This window comes from Toxotes jaculatrix, chromosome 2 (assembly GCF_017976425.1).
Source record: "Toxotes jaculatrix isolate fToxJac2 chromosome 2, fToxJac2.pri, whole genome shotgun sequence".
Taxonomy (NCBI): domain Eukaryota; kingdom Metazoa; phylum Chordata; class Actinopteri; family Toxotidae; genus Toxotes; species Toxotes jaculatrix.
The window spans coordinates 9,691,710-9,717,843 of NC_054395.1; the positions used below are offsets into that span (position 1 = coordinate 9,691,710).

At 40.8% G+C, this 26,134-nt stretch overlaps 1 protein-coding gene across 1 annotated transcript in view; it reads left to right on the forward strand.

Moving 5' to 3' along the window:
• tafa5l (TAFA chemokine like family member 5, like) overlaps positions 1-26,134 on the forward strand; it is a 39,686-nt gene that overhangs the window by 3,798 nt on the left and 9,754 nt on the right. Inside the window, exons 2-3 of the mRNA XM_041059722.1 lie at positions 8,472-8,621; positions 19,883-20,010. Coding sequence (XP_040915656.1) covers positions 8,472-8,621; positions 19,883-20,010 — 278 coding nt within the window. The remainder of the gene's footprint in view (positions 1-8,471; positions 8,622-19,882; positions 20,011-26,134) is intronic.

Sequence of the window (26,134 nt, forward strand, 5' to 3'; positions counted from 1 at the left end):
CTGCATTACATTCAGCAGAGCTACTGTTTGCTTTTGCAAGGCATATTGCACATTCACTCTTTATGCCTCAAGCCTGTGTTCCTCCACAACCCATTTGTCTGAGTATACTCTACATTGTAATAACTCTGCAGCCTGGATTGTGCTGCATCACTGCAACAGCAATCTATCAGAGGCCTCCATCATGTGTACTGTACAAGACGTGTTGAAGGCCAGACCTGAATTACAGTGTCAGTCCTAGCACGGGATGTATGTAAGGGGAATATTTTCTATTTTAACACTGCCCTTGGCAATGTCACACAATGGCAGCTTTGAATGTTAGCGAGTGGTAACTGTGCAAAAAAAAAAAAAAAAAAAAGAAGTGAACTGCAAAGATCTAGGAGTCCTGTAAAGTGACGTTAGCAAGTCATACAGCACGCGCCTGCTTTCCAGTGAGAAAGGAAACAGTCTAACGCTGTTGAGTCTGGCTTCCTCCCGAGGGAGCGCCATCCTACTGCTGCTACGAGAAGTTTCAATTTGTCATTCTCTGTGGGCGGAGTAGCGTACACACCTGACACGAGAATTAAATTTGGGCAAATAGAGCACATCTCTGGCATCTCACTCGGTGGGGGTACAATGCTTTTCTCTCTTTCTCTGCAGCCCCACTGGGTGCTCGTGATTGCATAAAAATCACGCTTGGTGCAGCTTTAAAAATTCCCACATGTGAACACAGTGCACATTCTAACGTGAAGGGCTTTTTAGTGCATAAACCCCAACTAGTACTGTCTTCAGGATGTGAGAGTAGGAACTGCTCCTCAGTACAATAAATGGTGGACTGACGGTGGGCCAACACGGTACTTATTTTACTGCTTGCAGATAAATGAGCATCATCCTGTATTAGCATAATATACCCCTCATCTCCAGAAGTCACTGCATCTGCTCCCACACTTCCCTTTACCATTGTTTCTGATTAATTTCTGTTAGCTTCAGATTAAGTTGCATACTTAGGTGCCATTACAGGTCCTCCAACTACAGCAGAGAGTTGTTCACTTGCATAAATATTGATCAGACTGCCGTAGAGTATTCTAATGTTATGTGAAATCAAGTGATGGAATTCACTTTAAACCAAGCACATTAATATAAAGTGCATGTTTCGCTCCACTGCTCCACTGCCCTACTCGTTTAGCAGCAGAAGATCACGGTGGTGTCAGGAAGCGTGTAGCATGGGGTCAGTCAAACATCCGCCTCTCTCACCTATTAAATGCTACCTACTGCGCCATACACGCCAAATGGCGTTAAGGTAATAAGATGCACTTGGCTGTGGCTGCCTTGATGAGCATATGCTCAGTCAAATAAGACTGCTGTTTGATGTCATCCTGACTTGTTAATAACAAGCAGAGCTGTGGGATCAGAACGGGCACAAGGGAGAATTGGGTCTTAGCACTGCAATCAAAAGCGACTGACCAAGGTGAGCTAATGCAGGTCATAAGAGCGCTGAAATACTGATTCAATTAATTATTTCATTTACACAAAATTTATGATGAATAATTTTTATAATTAATGACTTTTTAAAAATAATTTGTTATGGAAGAAATTCAAACAAGAAAATAAAGGGGGAACTATATATTATAAATGAAAGGGAAACTATTTTGATAATTGATTAATCGTCAAAGTAATTTTTCAAACAAAAGTGCTGAACAGTCCCTACAAATTTTCCTTCCTGAGTATAAACTATATAATCACCTTAGGTTTTAGGAGATTGTGATGAGCATTTTGCACAAATTTCTAACATTTTAAAGCCCTAATTCTCATCCTAAACCTCCCTCACTATTTTTCTGTGAGGTTTCCAACGTAAAGTGTTTCTGTCAATATGAGCACATTCTTTTGATTGTACAAACCCGTCTTAAATTGCTTATTTTCACTTAATGAATTCTACCCGTTTGTGAGTAGGTGCAAGTTTGTAACATTAGCACACTAAACATCCCAAAACTGCCACATAAAGCTACTTGTTTTTCTCAGTTTCATACTGCAGAGCTTCACAGTATCACAGAAATAAAGATGGATGCCTTGACATCAAATTAGATACCAGAAAATGCCTTTGTAAATCCAAGTGTTCCACAGTTGACATGGGAGGAGCTCAAGGAGGCGTAGCAGTCACGGAGATAGACAACAGAATACATTTCATTACGGGTGAAGTTACATGGTTGAGTGTTACAATAGAGGCTGTTCTCTTAAATCACCTCGTATGTGCCTGGTTTGGTGCTATTCATTGGAAATTAAATATTTATTAAATTTATTAAATATTTAAATATTCTGGCCGGACAAAACAAATCAGCAATCATTTCATCATTTTCTGATACTTGGTACTCATACCTGAGTTGCAGCCAGGTGGTAGGTTGTTCATTAATTGCAGGCTTTGTGGTTTTATTTCAGCTCCTTCTGTCTCCACACAAGTGTTTTTGAGCAACACACTGAACCCAAAATTGTGCCTTGTGTAGCCATGGGTATGTGAGTGTGTTTGTGTGTGTGTGGGTGAATAAGAAATTTAGAAAAACCTTTGTGCCCAAAAGCATTTTATATAAATGCAGTCCATTTGAATAATCCAAATTGATCATGAAAATAATCATCAGTTGCAGCCCCAAACACAAGGCTAAATGGCTTAAAGAGAAAGGAATAAATCTACTTCATACTGAGAGCTGGCTGGATTCAGGGGTTTAGTCAGTGCTCATTACATTTTAAATTTGATAACTGCAGCCACTACAAATCAATTCTGACTGATTACCTGCATCATTAATATTTATAACATCTCACGCAATTTTTTAAATCTTCCATAAAAGATCAGTTGAATTCATATCTGATTTGATCTTTGTTAATATGATTGTCATGCTCTCTAAACTGGTGTTTTGTTGGCAGCTCCATTTTCATCCTTGAGAACCTTCTATCAAAAAAGGAACATACAATGGAATGAAGATAATCACTCAGACTTATTATTGTATGCCAGTGTAGTGATTAGAGTCTGATTGGCTCTCTCAGGAAAAACTGGTTCAGATTCAATGCCAGGGCATTTAAGCCAAGCCAGCACAGAATGGCTCTGCGCTGTAGCTGTGTCTTAATGGGAATAATACCAAATACAATACATATTGTCATGAATAATTAACTGCACTAGCTTTACAAGAAGTAGAATTTATAATAAATATGGTTTGAAGCTGTGGCTTGCAAAGGTACTCTTTACAATAAAACATTGTAAAACATCAATTCCATCTTTAGCAGCCCACAAGTAATTACACTCCATAAAGGAAGATTGTTTTAATATGGAAATGGAATTCTTGTCATAGTTCATTCAGTGCAGCCTGTCATATAATTTTATGGCAAGTTCCCTGAGGAGAAGCAGAGCCTTTCTCACAGCTCCCAGTCTGGTTTAGGCTGTATGGAAGCAGTGCAGAGCTGTGTCTCCTGTAATTGCTTGTTAGATCTGATAAAGGTATTTTATCAGTTAGGACTAACTACTGATGTAGTTATCTGCACTGTCTTAATCAAAGAGACAAACAAGTAAAAAGATAAGCTTGAATGAAATGAATGTATTGTTGTTTGTTAGGTTCAACCGTCTAGAAAACATTAAATAGCTGGAATAGATTGCAATGTTTACCAGATGGATGATAATTGGTGGTTCTCTATATTCACTGTACGTTGTCAGGGTCAGTCAGTGTAATGTATCTTGAGTTTAATAACCTCATCATGCCCACCAGCTCTTAGTCCTGCAATGACGCACATAGAATCAGGGGAACATTGTGAAAGCGACTGTGGACTGCTGGCAGCCTATTTCAGGCAGAGATATTAAGATATTTGTGCTCCTGTACTTTGGTGATCTGCAGTGTGTCTGATCAAAGCGCTGATATGTAGAGCACAGGCTCACATCTTTGCTCTAAGCTGTGTGCGTTTGAACGCCTATGTGCGTATGCACTGCCACTTTGCACTCGTGTAGTGTTGTGATTCACTGATAAGGTCATCGGGCTGCCAGTCAGTGCTGAGAGCCAGTCTAAGTGCTGTGTATCGGCTTCCTGTAGCCCTCTAGATGTCATTTCTGACAGGATCCAGAGCCTGGACAGCGACGTGCTGCCATCCTTCACTGGGCACGCTCCTCGCCGCCGTACCCACGCGTCATCATGTGAAATAGAGACGAGGCTCAGTGTCTTCACACTGTTGAGTGACAGAAACCCCCTGTCACATGAATTAGCTCCTGTATGTATGATGGAACGCTGGCCGTGGCTAAGGGCAGTTTACAAAGCACCCCCTCGACCCACCCACACCCACACACACACACACCCTATGCAACTTCCCACTTCAACTCTCCCCTCCGCCTTACTTATTCTCCACCTTCAGGCTTATTGCATGAAGCCCATTCATCTGTTCAATGTTGAAACATGGCAGGGAGCACTGATATCTAATGGCACCTCCGTCCTCCAAGCACACACCAAGTGTGCAGGGACTTGCCTCAGCAAAAAGAGAGAGGAGGGTGGGCTGAGTGATTATGGTGATGGTGAGTGGGTGGGGGGAGAAAGATGGGCGGCCCAGCTGATGCTATGAAATGAAATGTGCATTGCACTTCTTTGTAGAGGTGATTGTGTTTTATGACTCCCAGCACTGGTGTAGGTAATAATTTTATGTAAAAATACATCAATCTTATTAGCCTAAATCACAAAGTGTGGCTGCCACAGAGAATAGAAACTGACTCGTAAGGTCTTGAGTATGGATTTGACAGGGAAAAGTATTTCACAAAAGTCTAAAACCTGGGTAGCAGGAATGAAAAAGGTTTATCTTCTGGTGAGTAGGAAGGTATTTAAGGCCAATTTCAACATTAGATTTCTTCTGTACAAATAGAAACACTGACCTGGTTGTAATGTTAGAGATAAGGTCAGGGATTCACCAACAATATAAGGCTCCCTCACTGTGGTTCATGAATATCTTCTCAGCCCTTTTGTTTTCCATATAGCTTGTCACAGACCAAACTGTTGATCAAGGAGAAGTTTCACCTGACAACAATGCCACTGTATTACAAAGATCGATTCTCTGGAGACCACAAATTTAGGCAGCAGAGGAAATTCATCTGTTTTATGACTTGGGTCAGGAACAAGGCTGGATTACAGACCAGGCAAAGCTGACCTCTCCAGTGCCTGAAAGCTGTAAGTTCACTGTGTGCCTTTTGAGTCATGGTCATTTGATCCATTGATTTGTTAGAGAATATTGATTTCTAAAGTACAAAATGAACCAAAGTCAAATGATAAGGGACTTAAAGGAACAGTTCAACATGTTGGGAAATATGCCTGTTCGCTTTCTGACAGAGTTAGATGAGAAGATTAGTAACTTCTTGGAGTCTCTGCTGGTTGCCTGGCAACTACTCAGAGCCAAGAAATAGTCTGGCACACAAATCTGTGTAAAATGGTGAACTGTTGTTAAGGCACTGGTTTTTCTGTGGATTAAATGAGACAGATGTTAATTACTAAGCTTTAGAGGTGCTTGTAGACTACTGGAATCTAAGAGCTTTTCTAAGTCAAAAGATGTTTGAGGAATAGTTTTTATTCTTTGAGTAGTATGAGGAGGAGTAAAAGTGACTTGTTGTCTTTCACTTAAGTCCAAATTTTTACCTTCAGCAGATTCTGCTAAATGTGGGTGCAGGTGCATTTTTAAAACTCTTCCTCAGTTTTTATTATACTTATAGGAGTTGGTGCACATTTTTAAATCATGAACATGAAATTAACATGAACTTAAACAAATAAAAATGGGCATCACTTAAAGGTTATGTTACATTCTTGAGAGTTGAAGGGTCACTGGGGCCTTAACTTAATTTTTACCACAGGGCCCTCTTGCAGGTTAATCTGACCGCGGCGAGCAGACATTTTGACCTTATGATATAGCTAAAATAAAGGTTACGGGGTTGCCATGATCAGTGGAAATCATCCTCTGTGATATTTCCAACTTGTCTTGCCCTGAAACTTAGTAGCCTCTGAAACTCAAACATCTAAGCACCTGCTGAGGTAATTTTAGGTGTCATTTGTGTTGATCAACAGTGCTTTCAACCTTTGCCATTATTACAGTCATTTCATGCTATAGAGCAGTTAGCGTCTCACTTAATGAACCTTTGAGGGTGTTGGGGAGCGTCTAGAAGCAGCAGTATAAAGGAGTGATGGTTGGTGAATGCCAGGGATTGACCTTAAAGGAACTGCGGCACCGACTCCCCTCTAATCTACCTTCACTGAGCTGATTTTATTTCAGTGTCCGCCTGAATGGCTTTCACTGGCAGCTTTCCATTCAATAAAGAAAAGAAGGAGGAAACCATGTTACTTTTTCCAGATCATTACAAAGGTGAGGGAAGGTTCCTCAACTTTTTCTGAGATTTACTGTTAAACCTACAGTAGATGTGTCGCGAGATTCTGTACATTTTAAATGCATTTATATTACACTCAGAAATGCAGCTCAAGATGAGTCCGATTGGATGTGGTCACACATATTAATATTGTTCGACTTTAGTTCGGCTGGTTATTGTTTAGCTTTGTTTTTTGTTTTCTCGTGTTAGGCTGCAGCAAAACTCCCTTTGATTTTAAATGACAAATGTGTCATCTGCATATATTGAAACACTTGTTTTTGCAAATGTGATTTTGAAAGCAGCAGAGACACCCTCAAGCAGTTTACTGTGATTAAAGCTCGCTTATCTGTAAAACACAAGCCTATTAACAGTTAATAACTCCCTCAAACGCACCAGGAAGGCCTAAATAAAAGACAATTAAGTGTTCCCTCGGGTTTCCAAATAATTTACCCAAACAAAACTACTACCTCAACATTAAGTGTTGAGGGAAATTGTCAGCTACAAAAAGGCCACGCATAGGGTTCATTTAATAAATCCAAACACTGAAAACATCATTGTTACAGCTCTTCTTTTGTTTGCATGTGGCTGCTGGAAAGTTTTCAGTGTGACACATCAGAAATGATCATCAGAGACATGCATGAACTCTAGCTGCAATTCCTGGCACAAAGCTCATCTCTTCACCTTGACATGGGTGTCTGTTTGAATGCTGAGCAGCTCCCACTGCTAGGAATTCATCTTTTGGTGTAACACAATCTTGAAACTCAGTATTTCAAACGAACACGATTCAAATTAGAATCATTTCATCATGCAATTTGCCAAGTAGAAAGTTGAGCGGAAATTTTGAAAAAAAAAATCTACATTTTTAACTCCCCTGAAATGAAAAAGTCAAGATGATGAATTCACTCTTAGATGGATTTTTGTTTAATTCTTTTCCCCCTCCCTAGTTCCATTTGTGTGCTGCAGATTTCTCCAGTTTCTGTAATTAATTGAGCGATCACATTCTAACAAACTTTAAACTCAAAAACCTGTTTAACCACAGGTTCTTGGCCACAGTTATCCATCCATCATTTGTAACGCCTGGTGAACTCTGACATAACTCTCTTTGCATGGATAGAAGTGTAAGAATAGCACACACACATACAGCAGAGCGGGGTAATCATCACTCTGAGACATTCTGTACATTTGCCTTCTCAGCAGAGCTTCACTTGGCTTGAACATTACTCTTTTGTAGGAACATGGTGCCCAGCAGCCACTGCCATGTCAACCAAGTCACACATTATTTCAGCCAGTAGTTAAATTGATAATTCATTTGTCAAAAAAATAAATATTAAATAAGAAGATGTAAGTTGAGCAATGGCTTTGATTTCCCACAATTCTCCTCCAATCAACACGCGACACTAAAAACCCCACTACATATCAACCAAATATAATCAATATGAAATTATAACATAGAAATATAATTATATATGATCTCAAGCAGGTTGTGCTGTGCTGTAACGATGTCATCTGCCTTCTGCCCTGGCTTCTGAAAGACAAAGTCTTTGTTAGCAAACAATAAGCGGCCCTCGTCATGTAAAAACATAATTTGCTTTAGTCATTTGAACATGTGACCAATGCTGTCGTCTTCATAATGTTATGGGCTGATTATAATGAAATTTGCTGAGAATATTCATGTTCACAGTCTGAAAAACTGCTTTGATTTTATCCCTAAAGCTCTGAGAAAAGTAAAACAGGCAGGATGTTGTTTCTTCCCTTTAGCACTTTCACATCTTGGAGCTTGAAACTTGCAGGCTTGTTAACTTGCAGTTATGACTAACCAAATAGAAAATATCCTTTTAACAGATTCTTGGAGGAACTTTTGTTTTCCACATGATCACTTATAAGGCACTTTTATCACAGCAGCCAGCCGCACTGTATTAAAACTGAAGAAGCGCTCCAGCCTGCTGCTTTTAAAACATTGGAATTAGTTTCTCATTTTTCTATTTGAGACTTTAAATGAGAGTAATAAACTGCTCTGCGTCCAGGCTGCCTGCTGTTTGTACCTTCAAACACCAGTTGCTTCTCTGTAATATGTTCATTATAGTCTCATTATGCTAATGTGATGTACTTTGTCCCTCGCTGCTGTGTTTGGCAGGCCAGTTAGCGGTGGGAACCTGCGAGATAGTGATGCTCAACAGAGACAGCAGCGTTCCCAGGCGGACCATCGCCAGGCAGACAGCCCGCTGTGCCTGTCGGAGAGGCCAGATCGCCGGGACCACGAGGGCGAGGCCAGCCTGTGTAGACGGTAAGTTCAGTGACCTTTCTAGCCCAGTGGTGGGCAATTGTCCCATGGAGGGCAGATTTCACACACTTAAGTTAGAATGAGTCAAAGTAACAGGCCAACTGGTTTGAGAAGCAAGTGAAAAAAAGGAAAAGTGAATGTTTTTCCTTTGTTTCAGTACCGCCGCAGGCGAGCCCAGTCTTATGAATGTGAAGCAGGGTGTTTCTGTGGATAAATAAATGTTAAATTAATGAAAAATAGGTTCCTCGGATTCTCTTTAGGATCATTTGAAACGGTTTAATTTTATCGTAAATTAATTCACTGGATGTTGGTTTGTTCCAAGTGTAACCATTACTAATCCCATCATATCCACCTCTGCCTCACCTGTAATAACCTTTATATTTTATTACTAAATGAACAACAACATTCTGGCAGTGGGTCAGAGCCCTGTAATATTAGTCTTTATAGAGTCCATTGCATGAGTCCCAGTGGTGTTGTGTTTAAACTACAATTACTCTCTCAACATTTCTTTTGTTTGAAGCCTTTAATGTGCACCAGGTGAGCACTGGGTAAATGCTTGACTCATGACTTTATTTTAGCGCAGTGGTAAATATAAAGTTGATGAAGTTATATTATAGATGTTTATATTAGTTAAAGCAATAGTTTGACATTTTGTTAAATAACACTGTGGTGAATTTGAAGCTACTTGCGAGTAGCTGGTTAGCTTAGCATAAAGACTGGCTCAGACCAGTTGGCAGGCAATTCCAGAGAGTAACTGGTCCAAGCCAAGAAATAGTCCGCCACATAAGTGAGCTGTAGAGATGCTTGTAGATGGATTTAGTTCCCTTTGGACAGGGCTAGATATTTCACCCTTTATGGTAAGCTTGAGCTTAACTCAGACAAAAAAGCGAACAAGTGTTTTGTCAAAATATTGAACTATTCCTTTGAGGCAGGTAAAGTGGTACAAAAACAGAACCATGGTATCGGTTGTTCTTTCCAGTATAGCACTTGTGTACTCTCTCCCATATAGTGCAACAATGGTGACACGTACCAGCAAACCAGACATTTAATCCTGAATTTTGGACACACCTCGTAAAATATTCTAATACTGAATATACGGTAAGTTTTAAAGGCCTCACAAAGGGCACTAATGCTACACACAACAGACCAGTCCCCCTAATATAATACACTGTGAACAAGATTCACAGAAATAGATTACTAAACAACATCACAGTACAACACTGCAGTGACTAAAAATACAATGAAATAAACATTGATAGTGGCACATGAAACCATTAACTCTGCTTCAGCAGAATCCACAGTTTTTTTTTTCTGGGAGACGTTTCGACGTAACAGGAACATCATGAAAAATCATAACAGGAAAAGCACCGGTGTAACTATTAACATTAATGATGTCTCTGTTCCATTATGTGTCCCATTCCAGTGAGCCAGCATGCGCAATACCAGGGCCCTGTCGCTGTTATTAATGTTATTAATTACACCTGTGCCTTTCCTGCTGTGATATGTCAAAATGTCACAATATCCTGAGAACAGCTCTTTTGTGACAGGACCTTTTTTCTTTTCTCTCTCTTTTTCTGATCTCTCTTTTAAAATTTCTCACATCATGACATTAGTGATATTGTGACAACATTCACTGGGAACAAACACAGCAGAAACTGAAATTGCTGCTGGCTCCACTCTGGAGGAATTAGTTGCAGAGGCGACTGCAATATCGGTAGTGCGGAGGTGGTTTGATTATAAAAGATTAGATCTACAGTGTGTAGAGTCAGTAGAGTAAGAATACTGTAACAGTAAAATTGATCATTGGCAGGTTGAGAAAACAACCTCACCATGCTGTTGGTTTTGTGGGTGTTCATGGAGCTTTTGATCATATCACATAAGATATAACATCATGAGACATCCCTACTGTTCTCAGAAATAATTTAAATGTGAAAATTCTGGGCTTCAATAACAGCAACAGAGCACAGCCTCACCCCCCCCCCTCCAAAAAAAAGTACAATAGAACAAAATGTATGGGCTTCCTCCTCTCTCCACTAAAAGCAGCCACCATTATAATGTGCTTGTTCAAGCAGCTAATCAATAATCACATTGTGTGTCAACCTTTTCGATGCCTTTTAGACTGCTTAACTTTAACTATGTGACTGATTGTCTGCATTTGGCCTCCTCTATTCAGCCGCTGTGACACCAGCAAATCACTTTTCCTCCTCCCCGGCGTTTTTAAATATACTCCATCTGACCTGAGATCACTTGTAATGGTGAATGTGCAGCGTTCATCCACTTTGTAGATAAGATTTCATACTTTGGAGCGTTCTCTGTGTTACTGGACACTATCTACAGGAGGGTGATAAGACAAATGAGAAGATTGGGGGGGTGGTCACAGTCCATCTGCGATGCTGATTGGATCTCACAATATCACATTCACATGCATCAGATGCACCATTAGTTCCATCGTGCAATGACTCATGTTAGTCTTGATCTAATAGCCCTGACATGAGGCTGCAGTCCCACAGCCTGTGTGACGCTTGCCACGCTGCTTTTAACCACCTCTCCCTCTCCGCCGATGCCTCTCCGTGACACTCAACAGATGCTAATTAACTTACAGAGAACTATGATTACAGCAGCAGGAAATTGATTATTACTGGCTTCCCGCCGCACCACACCCTACACTCCATTAATACCCAGTGCATTAAAGATGGAACCTGTTGCTCACAGGCTCATTTAAAGGCTTTCTGCTGACAGCCGAGATGGCATCCATCATCACGTGGCTTTAAAGTGGAATTTCTGCATATAGCATGAGAATGCAGTGGATCTAATGCTGCCACTGTTTAGATATCCTCCCTGACCTTTAGTTCAGAGTATATTCAGTTATGTTTGCTTTTGATGTGAATTCCCATAAATGCCCCTTTGCCCTTCTAAGCACATAAACCAATTTACTGACTTATAAACATGTTAATTCATTTGTATCTCTCACTGAGCCTTTGCAACAGTTCAGATTTTTTTTGCAGTGAGTTGTTATTAACACAGCAAGGGCTCACTGTCCTCTGGGTCAATTTAATATAACTCTTTCACAGCAGCAGCAGGAGGAGGATCGCTGCCTTTTTGAGATGTGTGGTGATAGAATAGTGACCTTTAATGAAAGTGGAGCCATCACTGAGTGAGTTAGCAAAGGCTAAGAGCTCTGTCCTGGTTTTGTGTGTTTAGATTAACTACAATATTATTCCTCATTTTCAGCCATGTCTGAACTTCTAGAAAAATACATGTAGTTACAAAACCAAGCTTGCATTTCAGGTTAAAGAGTAACTTGATAGTAATACTTGTTTTTTGATGCACTTAATGTCACTTAATTATACTATCAGCTTATTCTGGTCCAAGTCTATAGCAATGGCAGTGCTTTCCCTTTGTCCAGAAAAAAATCAAGTATTTGTCTTTTCTGTCCTCTAAAACAAAGATTACAAAAAAAAAAAAAAAAAAAAAAAATCTGTGAAAAATTGATGTTGCCTTGTACACTCCACCCCAAAAGTACAAAGCAATGCACATTCACTCAGATGTGAGAAATTCCCCCCTATCAAGACACATAAAAACAGAAATCAAATCTCAGTGGTGTCTGACTGTCAGACAGGGGAAAGTCAGATATTTCAGACCCTTTCTGTTAACCAGGATTTGTAGAATTCTAGTTTCATATGTGTAACTCTTGTTTGCATTCATTTGTTCATTTGTTTGTGTTGACCATATAACTGTGGTCCTCCATGTTTCCTGGCTGTACCTACACTGTCACTGTCTTATAAAATGCTAAAAAAATATATATAAAATAAAAATTCCCCCCAAAAAAGATCAAATAGAGACTCACTGGAGCGAAGATCTGTCAGAGCTGTGAGGCAGGTGGGGGTGTCACTGGTTGTTAGCCTGATTTCTTGGCCCTTGCTGTATTTCTTAAAGTTTTTAGTCTGCATTTGCATGAAAAAGGCCCAGAGACAGTAAACTAATCTTGGACAGTTGTGTTGTCAGAGGAACGCTTGTGCCTTTCTGGTAATAACAAAGTGTTTTTTTAAAGTTGATGATTCACAGGTGAAACAATGCCAGAGACAATAAAAACTTCACAATATGTTCAGCACAGTCCATTTATGTTTGCAGCGGTGCGATAAAGGCCGATAATCATGCTAAATGCTAAATAGGGTCCAGGTGCACAGAGAACACACCAACCGTGATTACAAATCTTTACAAAGCTTATGCAGAAGTGACAAAGAGCCACAGTGGGCAGAGATACCCAAATTGGTGCAGACATTAGGCAACTAAACTCATAATAACTAAAACGATCTCCTAAAAATGCACAACAGACTAAACAAAGGCCACCTGGTGAGGTGTCTCCACGACTCAGGAACCAGGATCTGTATCAGCAATAGCTTAAGAGGTGAGGCAAATGATGAGGCTGAGGCAACCTATTTGCCCTCAGTCCTTATCAGCAGGAATCCAGTCTACCAGCACAAATGATGACGAACACCGAGGACAGCTCCAGAGTCAGCACCACGGACAGCGGTCAAGACAGATTTACTGAGTGGATTCATTTTCTTGGAAACACTTCAGATGTATCCCAGTTCCAAACTACAAACTCCTACATGTAACTTCTAACTGGATTTAAGTATGTAGTGTGTTCAAGCTGGAAAAAAATGCCTCAGTTAAGTATTCACAAAAGTATCAGGACCCCTTCTAAAATCATTGATTGTTTTTTGAAGGCAGGATGAGCTGACATTCTTGTCCCACAATGGATGTACGAAGGAAAACCTTTGGTACATGTCTTACATTGTTTCTTTTTAGTACAAAAGTACCTTAATGTCTTGTAAACTAACTGAAAAGACAGTGTGCCGTGAAGATTAGCAGTGTTGGTAATGTGATTTCCGGACAAAGCATTTATTTCAGCCTCGGCTGGTGTCTCTGCTTGACTTTTCTGAATTGTAAATTAAATGAGTGGGCAATAATAGATTTGCCTGTTCACATGTCTGTTTGTTCATCTGTCACATGGAATATCTCAGGTGCAACTGACTGGATTTTTAATGAGCCTCAAAGAAATGGCACATCTTAACAGTGTTCAAGCGTTTCCACTGCCAGTTAGAGTGATTGGCGTGTTGGTGGTGGCGGCGGGCTTACAAATCAGAGCTGAAAGTTTAATAAACATCCACTGCTACTCCGCAGGTTTGACTGATGTGGGATTTAGTGCACATACACAGCAACGCCTGCATTAAAAAACTTACTTCAAGGACCATCAGTTTATGTCATATTAGATTTTCCACCGTTTTGAGTCTCCCACAGCAGCAAGAAACAGACGCTAGCACACAGGACCATCAGCTTTGCTTTCTGTCAACAGATTTGTGCTGTGCTACTTTTCACACAGTACCCTGATCAAGTACCATACACTGCGTTTGCAGTTGGCCTTTCAGAGTGAGTCCAGGCAACTTTATGCAGTGAGAAACTCATCTGGACCGTTATAATCACCATCAGAAGCTCATGGATTTGAGCCTCTTTGCTGTTTCCTGTAATGAATAAAAACTAAAATCCGGGGTTTACATCTGATGCAGCCTCTGGGACATTTTCAAATTTACACCAGTCTGCAGCTGGTGGCTTAAAGGAGATAAATTGGACAAATATTTCCAACTCCCTTGTCATTCTGTTAGTGTTCACACTTCCATATTATGACATACCAACAGGCTTACCTAAGCCCCACAGTGACTAAAGTTTGTTATATGTGATTTACCTAAGAATTTATCGGCTGATTGGCCCAGATGGCAGCTGCAGCGTTCGTGCAGTGTGACATGTTTGCTCCGTTATTCCTTATTTATTTTAATTCACTGAACAATTTCTCACCATGCGACTAGTGCTGTGTTTTTGTTTTTTTGGTTTTTTTTACAGAGCTGCCTTTTTTGTTAGTCTTGTTCGGGACATATTTCAAGCTTTTTGCCCTCTTTTTGTGCTGCTGTGTGTCACTGTTGGGCAGGTTTAGTCTGCACACTGTACACAGGAGGATTATGTGCTTTTCCTTGCTTGTCTCCCTGCTCTCACTGTAATCTGCTCCCCGACTCTCTCCCTTTCCCTTTCTCTGCTTGGCCCATTGTTGCCATGCCACCACATCACACTGTAATCGTATGAAGCTTGATGGCCCCAATGATAAGAGTCTGCAGGCTGCAGGGAGACTGTTTATATGCTGGCGGCAAGCTTCTGCTTTCACACCCAGCGAAATGATTTCTGAGGTTTCTGCACATTTACAATGCAAACACACAATTGAGGAGATTTGTTGTACTCGCTTTATTTCAACTGCTTAGCGAGACCTATATTTAAAACAGGCTTGTATTGGAGGCAGGTTTTTTTTTCTCAAGTATATTTTAACATATTTCCATAAGACGCCTCCCTTTTTATGATCTGCTCCTGTTTAGATTTGCTGTTGATGCGGTTTGTTTTTCATGCAGACTCATCACTTCCTCCCTGTTTACCTGTTGTATTTATAAATTCAGTATTATATACATGTTCACAGCTGTAATTCTGCTGTACAACAACAGGGTCATGTACTCATCACTGAGCTGAGTCTCCCTTCACCAACAGAAATATTGTTTGCATTCACAAAGCATCTCCAACTGTTTGTTTTTTTTCAGTTTCTGTTAAGCTAATGTCAGTGCAGCTCAACACCTGCTTAGATGTTTCACAATAAAAAACCTTGCAGTGTCTCACATAGCATAATCCATGCTTTTTAATTTCAAAAATATAAAGAACTGAGTTTCATTCACAGCAGCTTGACATTGATTACAACAATTGGAAAGGAAAAAGCCACTGGGCTTCTCAATATATAACCAATGGAGACTAAATTTTCCATCCATGTTATCAACAGCAAAACCAAAGAATTATATATCTACTGATAAAAGTTAGCGTGTTTTCCACAAATGCCAAATGGACAAATTAATGTGACATATCAGAAAAATTAATATCTCTGGCAATGAAAATGTTTGTGACAACAGTGTGGTGTTTCTCTCAAAGCAACATTTATAAAATGACCCTGAAATATCTTGTTAGAATTTCATCATTACTAGCAAACCGTACTAATGAATGACTGACTCATGCCCTCTGAGCTAACATCAGAGAGTCAGTTTAGATTTAGATTCTTACTATCACACTGCTGCTAAATGCTTGAAATGTACTGATGAGTTCCCTACAATTGATTCAATGTGTGATCTAAGTTACCAACTCGAGCATTACCAGCCAGTTATACGGAGAAAGAAAAGCCATTTTGAAAAAAAAAAAATGCAACAGAAAAATCTCAGTAATTCTCAGCAACAGCTTGCTCAACAAAACACAGTTTATGATGGAGTATGGAGACATTTGTAGCTTGGCTGCTGGCTGTGTTTGATATGCATTTATGTTGGATTTTTCTGTTGTCATAATTAGAACTGAAAGATCATCAGGCCACTGGTAGCAGGCTGGAGGACAGAGGGCCCAAAATCTGGCCGCTTCAAATTGATCCATGATTGAAGCTTAATTAACGACGGCCAGAAACCCTTTAAAAACCTGCTACTGTGTTTCTGATGCCCAGCTAAGCTAGTTAGCTTATCTTGTTGGATACTTAGCAAAAGAAGGATCAGTACTTGTATCATTATTAAATTACCAGGAGAGACACATAATTTATTGCTTCACTTTATGTCGTCTTTTCAATGCAATGAACTTTCTCTTGGCGTCTTCAGAAGCTGCCTCTGAATCCGTATCTTTTTGTTTGTTGTACCTCATCTGAATGCATTTTATATGTGCTGCCTGTGGCTTTAGTAAAAATTTGATGTTATTTTTCACTTGTGCAGAGGCAGACTTTCATCAGACTAACAGTGTGTCTGGTTTAAAAGTCAGTGCTGTGCCTTCTGCTCTGCTCTGATTCCCATCTGGCAGTGCTGTGTTGCAGGGCAGGGCAGGGCTTGGCACTATGCACGGGGGGGACAGATGGTCTTACGTGTGATCTAGTTGGAGGTCCAGAGCCGTACCCCAGTAGGGACCCTGGCAGGTGACAAGCTTGGCCCAACGTCCACTTTCCCTGGGTGGGACTCCGGCAGTGACGGCAACAGGAGGGGCCACCCAGGTGTCAGCCAGACAGACAGAGACTCTCTCTGTCTTCCAGCCACCACAGTCAGCTGTTTCACCTCTGCTGCTGCTGCTGCACACTGCCACCATCACACGCAGGAAAAAATTACACAGCAGGACGGAAATCATGTTCAAACACAACGCCAAACAGATATTGCCAACATGGCCACAAAAATTCTCAGCCATTTGCATCCAACAAGCCAGATTTATTATAAGAAAAGACACTGTAGGATGAAATATAGCAGCAGACAGATATTTTCAGACAGCTTCAGCTCAGTAGCTTAAAGTCTGCTCTGGATGATGTTGATGTGTGTAGGTGGTTGTACCATATAAGCATTTTAATGTGTCTACAATTGCGTGTGCCAACATATTGGACAGATAGCTTTGATGGATGGAGACGTGCCGAAGCCAAACTGCAGCGATGCTGTTTTGCTGCTGCGTGTGTTATTCATGATGTCGCTGTTGATGAAGTTATCGCGCCGACGCTCCCATACGAACAAGCGCAAGCCGAGTGAGCTCCACGGCTTGTGGCACCAGGAAACTCATCAAGTCATCATAGATCGAGTCACGCTGTCATTGATGGCATTGAAAAAGTAACAAGGACAGGGTATCGAGTGCCCGGATACTGTGGCAGCAGCTAAAAAATGCATTTATTTTAGCCAACCTCCGCGACTCTGGGCTGGCTGGGCTGATGCACTCCACGGTTAGTCAGCACTCCCGCCGCTTTGCCAGCTCAGCTTTTATTCCGTGCCCTGGAAATTGAGTTTTGCTGGCCCTGTAATGTACTCAAAACTACATCTGCAACTGACTGATAAATCTACGCTTTGTTGCGCCTGACGGATGGCTGTGAAAATGAAAATTCACCACGGCATGTTGCTGTGTCAGGAGGAAGGTCACTTTAGATTTTCCTCTGCTCGGTGAGGAATCTCTGCTCGGGGTGAGGCCGGAATGACCGTCTTGTCTCAGAATCACATTGAGAAGCTTTAATATTTTCTTAAGCTTGTTCGGTTCAATGAGATGACAGGTTCCTGGGTTGCTTAGTTCCACTGCTGTGTCTCCTAGCCACCTGACCGCACAGGGAGGGCACACTAAAAAAAACAAACCCACTGCTCTCTTATGATGTGTCAACAATATCTATTATTTGCTGAGGAACAATGACTTTATATCTACAGAGCAGTAATTGCATGTGTGTGTGTGTGGTTACATGCATGAGGGTGCTGTTCAGCCAGCTTGATAAATACCACAAGATGACAGATCTTTATTGCAGAGCAGCAGTCAGGGTCTGACACTCCAAAGACCAATTTCAGACTGTTAACAAGGCCTGGATCAGGAATACCTCACAGCAAAATGTCACAAGGCCTCCCTTTCCACACCTCTTTACTCTCGCTCACTCCCACTCCCTCTCCGTTCTGCCCTCAGCTCTCCCATGGACATTCAACGAATTGTAGTTCCTCTCTTTCAATTTTCCGACCATGTTACCTCGTTCCACAATGTGCTGCCCCGGGGGGATAGTGGGTAGGCAAGAGCAGCGGACCCGGCCAGGTCCGCAGAGAGCTGATAACCTTTCAGTGTTGCTTTAGCACACTGTGTAAAGAACAATCAGTGCTTATCACCGTCGACTACAGGCGAATGCTAATTCAGTGTCATGCAGGCAGACTGCAGAGGGAGAATGAGAGCATCACTGGCTTTCCCTCCGACAGCCTGACGTCTCCAGCAGACAAATAACTTTTAGAAGACTGAAGTTTTTTGGCTTTTTATTCCCTTTCTGTTCTGTCACCCACTCCCTCAAATCCATGAGTTGAAATATTACTGAAAATGTATGTTAGGTTTACAGAGCCCTGCAGTTGTCGCTATATATATATATATATATATAGTTAATGATTTGTGAGTAATTAATTACAGATAATGAGATCAGTTGTGTTAACATTTTAACATATGTTTGGATAAGGATGTCATATGTAACAGATTCATATATCATATATCTAAAATCTGGACAAAACTGGATTAAATCCAAGTGGCTCATTTAGATCAGATTTGCAAACACATTAATACCAAAACACAGATGCTAGCCTGATGCTAACTGTGGTTTTCCTAAACAACCTCTTGTATTTCTTTCCCCATCTCTCTCTCTCTCCCCTAATTTTCTGTAATCTCGCTACTGTCACTGATTCATTTAAAAAAGATTTTAAAGAAGTGCCCCCCAAAAAAATACTATGAAAGAGAAAAAAAAACAGCACTGACTACATGCAGACAGAGTTCTAACACCTTTTAGCTTTACAGTTGAGTTTACAAGTATTTCCAAAGGGCATCTGCTAATTTATCACAGGAAACTGTAATCACACTGCATTCTTTTGTGTAGCAGGTAATAATTACTTTTTTTTTTTTTTATAAAGAAAAAAAATGCAAATGTAAAATTCAGCACTGGTCCAATTGTAGTACTAAAGCTCTTTTGCAAATGTTTATTGCTTTCCTTGTTCACTTGCAGAGTCTTTGTAGAGAAATTACTCTGTGCTTGGGCATAAGGCGACAAGGCCTTTTTCATGGCCCTTGTTACAAACCAACAATGAACCTGCACTCTTGATATTCCTGCTATGTGGCTCTATTCACTTCCACTGCAGGAAGCGATGTCCAAGATATGTGTGATATACTATAAAGTACATCGCCACAAGATCTCATAGGGAAACAATTTGGTCCATTATTGTTCATTGAACGCAAATTGGAGAAGAAGTTGTATAGTATATCTGCAAGACGAGAAATTCAACAAAATTATGCTGTTAAATTGTACAAAGTACTTTTTACCTGGAACCTTTTACCCTAAATTACTTAGAAAAACCTTTTCAGGAGGAATATTAATTGTAACAAAATGTCAAAAGGAAGAAGCAGTCTTTCTGCAGCAGCAGTGAAAGCAAGAATTAGCAGGAAAGTAATTTATGGACCGCCAGCTGGTCTGTAAAGGTTACTACCACAGGCAATTCTGACATGGGAGTTCAACAAGAACCTAATTAAAATACTACAGGCTTGTGGACACATCAACATATGAAGAAGCTTTCCTGCCCAGTGAGCATAAAAGAGACAGCTTTGTTGTTTGTTAGTCTTTCCCTGGGTCTGTGGATCTGTCTGTCTGACTTGCCTCTTTGCCCTCTTGTTTTTCGTCCTCCCAGCGCGAATCGTGCGGAGCCGTCAGTGGTGTGAGATGGCTCCCTGCCTGGAGGGGGAAGTCTGCAGCCTCCTGTTCAACCGGTCCGGCTGGACCTGCACCAGGGGCAGCGGTCGCATCAAGACCGTCACGGTAATTTACAAGACGTGACATTAATATATGCCATATGCACTTAACAGCATCACACCCTCATTTTTCAGCATGGGTTACCCCTTCAAGCTGATGGTGCCATGTGAAGCCTCAGCTCAGAGCTAGAGGCAGCGCATTTTTGTTCAAACAGCAGGCCGGTGTCCAGGTTTCAAAGGCTGCATCAATACTGAATCACAAAGGGAAGAAAACTAATTCTGCACTTCTCTCTGTGAGCTTAAACCTCCAAGCAGCAGATGTTTAATGGTTTCATTACAATCCACAATTTAACCTGTCATTGCTGGATGCCCTACTGGAACAAAATCAAATAAACACACTACAGGGCCTCACTTTAATTCACCAACTGTGTTAGACTTAACACACTGATAATGCTATAAAGGACACTGAGGCATAAACAGGAGTAGAACGTGATCTGAAGATTATGAACATAGTTATATGATCTAGCTCAACTCTAATATTGCTTGATTGTTTGATCTTTTGGTCAACTTAAATACACCCACCCAGAAACACCAGCATCTGAATTAAAAAGGTGCAGGATCACTTTGTACAGAACCTCTTCAGATTTGAGCCATGAGTGACCAGCACATATCAAATATGTTACGAATACAAAAAGCTTGAAATTGCAAGTGAAATATACTGGGTGTTAGGTGATTTGGTCAAATGTAATATAACAATTTAATTATGTGGGTTATGTACCAATCCAGTCTTTTAAACTCATTTGTGTAATTGTTCTTTTTTATATATTTTTGCTGTGTTTTACATTCCACATGTGTATATATGGACCCCGGGAAAACAGGCCACTCTATCTAATGGTGATCAGGATCCTATTCAGTCGCAAGTGCAACGCTGAGCTGCTCACTGTTTTAACCACTGGTGAGCAGTTCAGCAGCTGTGCTGTTTGATTCGCTGTTCTGCATCTAACAATCAAACAAATCTGTGTGAGGTTTTTCCTTGTGCGTGTACAGTAAAGCTTCAGATTAATGCTGACAAAATGTGACTTTAAATATGAAGACGAGCAGCTGATTAAATAATTTGCTCAAATATGAGACCAGAGATTTTAGATATCGCCTCAGTGCTGAGTTAAATAGCAATATCTGACAACACTCTGTGACCTCTCCTTGACTCTGTGAGAGATGTAAATGAACACAAAACATGGTGAATTTTTAAAACCTTCAATATGGTGTCATCTGGTCTACTGTAGGCTCCTCTCGCAGCAACATGCATCCAATGCCTCGGAGCTGCCAGTGCTGCAGTGCTAACTGAGGCCGTGCAGTCTGATTAACTCTATTTTTAAAAATACTTAAACAACAACACACAGCCGTAACGTCATCGTGTCAGTATAAGTGATTATTAACTTGGTCCTTTAGTTGTTTTTGTATCATTATAAAGGATGTATTATTATAAATGTGTTTGAATGAAGGCACCTACAGACTGGCCAACAATAGTCACTCTCTGGGTGCTACACTACTGCTTGCCCAATGATTGAGTCACCATGGATACAGGTCTCACTGTAGCTTTGTGGTTCACACCATACCACTTGGTAATTTCACACTATGCAACTGTATGCACATTGGAAACAGGAGTTCTCTGTGCCGTCTTTCACCAGGTGACCGTCTTTCACCAGGTATCTCTGGTGGTGGTGATTATTAATGTGTTTGACATGTCCAGGAAACACATTAACATTCCCACAGTTCCACCTGCTTTGTCTCTCACAACCTGGCTCCACTGCTATTATTCGTATCTATATATTTGTTGTCCAAAAGCCGACACTTCACAAGTTCAGCTTTTCTGGTTTTGGCGGGAATTTTCTCTGCTTCATGTTTCCTTGTGCATCCACTGGTTGCTTGATCTCTGAAATCACTTACAAACTGGGAACTCTGTCTGTGTCGCCCTCTGAAACCACATTACATCACATCACTTCGGGGAGTGCGTAACCATGCAGATACTAAAATCTGAACGGCCTAATGTGACCTTTTATCGCTTTTATCTCTTTGATTAAACAGTGACAGGAACTTAAATGAAAGGCATCTCTCCATTTGATCCTTATTTTGTCCACATTTTGTCTGCTGCTTAATAAGGTCAGGGTCTTAGTGATGTGCTCATTAATCCTGTTTCAAGAGCCAATGATGTGGTCTCAAGACGTCTCATTAATAGATACAAGTGTGACTTTGTAAACTCGGGTTTTGCAGCTGCAGGGTTGTGGTGGCTTAAGTTTAACTTTTTGTTTCATCACAGTTATTACAGTTACAGTTAGTTTCTGTAATTGTCAGTCCTTTCTTGTTACTTATCAGCCCACATATCATATCAATGTAATATATTAGTGATAATCTAATTACTGGCCAATATGTCTGCCCAGCTGATTCATAGATTCCAGTAGACCATTTCAATTATAATTTTCCACCAGCGTAAAAGGAATAAATCTGCTCAAAGAGTAGCAAATACACAGATATCTGCCTCAGGTATGCAGATGTCAAAATATATCGAGACAGAGAAACTAAAGGACGACGCAGAGGGACTTAACTTAAAGAGACAGAGCGAGTGAAACGGCACAATACAGCATGTTGATGTCAGCAAGAGATGACAAGATGGACAGAGCAGGAGGGACTGCTGTCCTCATCATCAGGTACAGAAGGCCAAAGGTCAACCTGCGACTGGCTCTGTTGATTTCAACTCTCTCGATTTTATCCCTCTCTCTTGCTGTGTCTTTATCTCTCTCGCTCTTCTGCCTCCTCCGTCCAGCAGCCCTGGGCAGCTGTGGCAGATTTCACGCACGCATTCCCACTGTGCTGTAATCTACCCTGACAGCACTCTTAGGTTAGTGTTTTGCTTTTGTACATATATTTACAAAATGCAGATTATGTGTTCCACTGAATATCCTCAGTTAGCTGTTGCTGAGCAGTTTTATTCCAGAAGTTAAGCGATGCTGGTGTTTTTTGAGGGCAGGGATGGTGAGGATTTGGCAGCAGAAGAGAGGACGTATTTGTTGTAAGACCTGAAATGGGAGGAAAGCACATTCTGGAAGATAAATGAAAATGAGAAATCTATAAAGAGGATTGATCAGGCTGGAGCAAGAAGAGATGGATGGAGATAGAGAAGCAACGGGACAGAGGGCCAGGCTGTCGCTCGGCCACTGGCCAAGCTCTGTCTGTCCACATCTGTGTGCAACTATGTGTGAGAAAGCGAGTGCAGAGAGGGAGTTTTAATTGTGAGAGAATCTGTCTTTGCGTGCCCATAATCACATTACATACTAGCATTCAGTGTGACAATGTGGGCTTCTGAAAGCTGATAATGGCAGCAGTAATTATTCACGCTGTGGTGCACAGGTTTGATGTAGGTGGAGTGAGCCGCTCGAATTAAGTGACAAATGTACCTGATGGTGGTAGATCACGCAGAAAATCGTGCATCTATTAAAACACATATTATGTTGTTAATATCAATTGCACATTGGGTTTGGGTTCAGTAGCATTTTACCAAATATAAACCCAGTGTCAAAGTACTTATTGAATCCAATTAGTTTCTAATGCCTTTTCAAATCTAAGTTCAGTTTTTGTACGTTAACTAAAGTTAACAGTGACTTCAAGGTTAAATCTGATTGGCTCAATGTCTGTTTTGTTGGTTGAGGATGCAGAAACACTTTTCAGCCGCAGCCTAATTAATTTTCACAACATGTAGCTACATCCTGAAAATATGACGAGCAGCAGAAGATATGAAATGTTTTCAATGAATTTTATACCTTGAAAAAGCTGGTGTAGCCTATTCACTTGTAACACCTTACGTTTCACAAGCTAATTCGGAAATATGAAGTTCAAATGTTTAAGTGACTGATACCATGTGTGATATTATATATTTGAAAACTTTCTTGTGAAAAAGACAGACAGCAAGTTGACAGCAATTAAAACTTAATATTACTTAAAATATTTAATGAATATTTACATTGTACAACTGGTTATTTAAGACAGGAGAGGAGAGGAGAGGAGATGAGCTCACAACAACACTATTCAGTTCAACAGCTGTGTTGTGTTACCAGAAGACATATTTATATGTCCTCTAGGGAACCCTCTCTGTTATTTTTCAGCTGTAGCATGATTTTGTTTTACCTGTGTTGGCTTCTAGACACCATTTTTATATTGTGTGTTGTTGAAATTAGTGAAAGTGAACCCACTGATAACATTGTCCTGTTTGGAGCTCAGGGAATTGTGTTATTGATCTGTTTGTCCACCTCTTCTGTCCAGAGAATGACATATCAACAGCTATTGGCCAGCTTACCCCGCAATTCTCACAGTTATAGTCCCCAGTGGGTGACTGCTGATGTGATTCCTTGATTTTAGCAACCCAGTGACCTTTCCTCTAACACCATAGTGACACCTAAATTTCTTTTTGACTAACACTTTAACACTGGCCAGTCTTAAAAACTAAAGTTTCCATGAAATTTGCTGTGAATATTCCTGGTCCTCTTGGGATGAATCCTGTTTTGTTGCTGACTCCCTGACCCTTCCTCTACCACCACTCTCAGAATGCCAAGACAAGAAATATTAAAAATAAAAAGGCAAATTTACTGAGAGCGTTTGCTCTCCTGAGAGGAGGAACTCTTTGCATTTTCAATACTTGATGAGTCACCCTTAGAGCAAAATACAAGCACAAAAATAATCCAGGTAAAATGCACATCAGAGTATTTATAAACACTTATATAAAGTATTTATATAGATAATAATGTTTTTTTCTTGTTAGCCATTGAGGAAAAAAAGCCTCTTGCGTGGACAAATGTCCAGGGTTATGTGTGTGTAAGAACAACCAGTTCTACAATAAGTATCAATAAAAAGGCTGAACATTGTGAGAAATGTCTGACTAAAATGCTACAATCAACTTGATGTATTGATAAAATTATATGCCAGTCTACCTGCATTTTACACACACACGTGCACATATTTAAGACACCTCACCCTGCACCTCTAACTCTTTCTAAACACAGCCCCCTCATCCTCATCCTCATCCTCCTCCTTCTCCTCACCGCCCAATCTCCTGTGTGTGCAGCTCACGGTGGCACAGCCAGGTCACACTGTCCAGCCTAACCTGTTAATGGAGTTTGCATATGCAGCCCGCTCTCCACTGCCAGCTAGCCATTAATATGAATCACTCTCTGGCGGCCCCCCCACCAAACAAGCTGGCAATTTGTCTTCACTAGTGAGCGGCTGAAAGATCTACATATGATATTCTCTACGGTGGAAAGTGCATTTCAGGAGGGATGGGGTGGAGTGTTATGAGATTGGTTTCATACACTTGACAGGGAGGGTGTGGATGTGAGTTGCTAGGCTACAAAAGAGCATGGTCATGTGTGTGTGTGTAGGGAAGGTGGATATGGCCTTCAGGTAGAAAATTGACAAGACACAGACAGAATTTAGGACAGATGATGATGATAATTTTTCTCTTTGCAATCAGGAAGGTTGTAAGATTGCGTCACTTGCTCCCTGCTTAGTGAAAGTACTACTGAGGTCCGTTATCAGCCTTTGCTAATCAAGTGATGGGCTCAAATTGAAACTACAAAATGCTCCTTCAGTGCAGGACAAGATCAGACTATTTTCCCAAATATTATGTTCTGAGCTTCAAATGTTACTTCACAGTCTACAAGGAGCTTAAATCATAAAATGTAGGTACTTGAAACCCTGATTGGACCATATTCAGACTGTAGTTTCATGTGCACTCTGTCCCTCAGACAATACTTGACAGTAGCTGGGAAGAAGAAGAAAAAAAAATCTTCCTACACCCACACAACAAATGCCACCGCTCAGCTAGTGTGTGGCCTAGAGAGGAACAGACCAGTCGCAGTTTGGCGTTTTTGCCAAACAAAGGAGAGTTGCAAAATGAACAGCGTAGACACAGACACAGACACAGACACAGACACAGACACAGACACACAAACACACACACAGCATGACCCAGGAGGTCAGAGAGACTTGCATCATGTTTTTTAGCATTTTCTTTTTTTTCTGCTCTGGTGGCCCTCCTCCAGCTATGTGCTCTTTGTTCCAGTGTCAGCCAGGGCAGAAAACTAGTGGAGTGTGTGTAGTCCTGCCAGTGTTGCTGTAAACATGAAGACATCATAGCCAGTTAG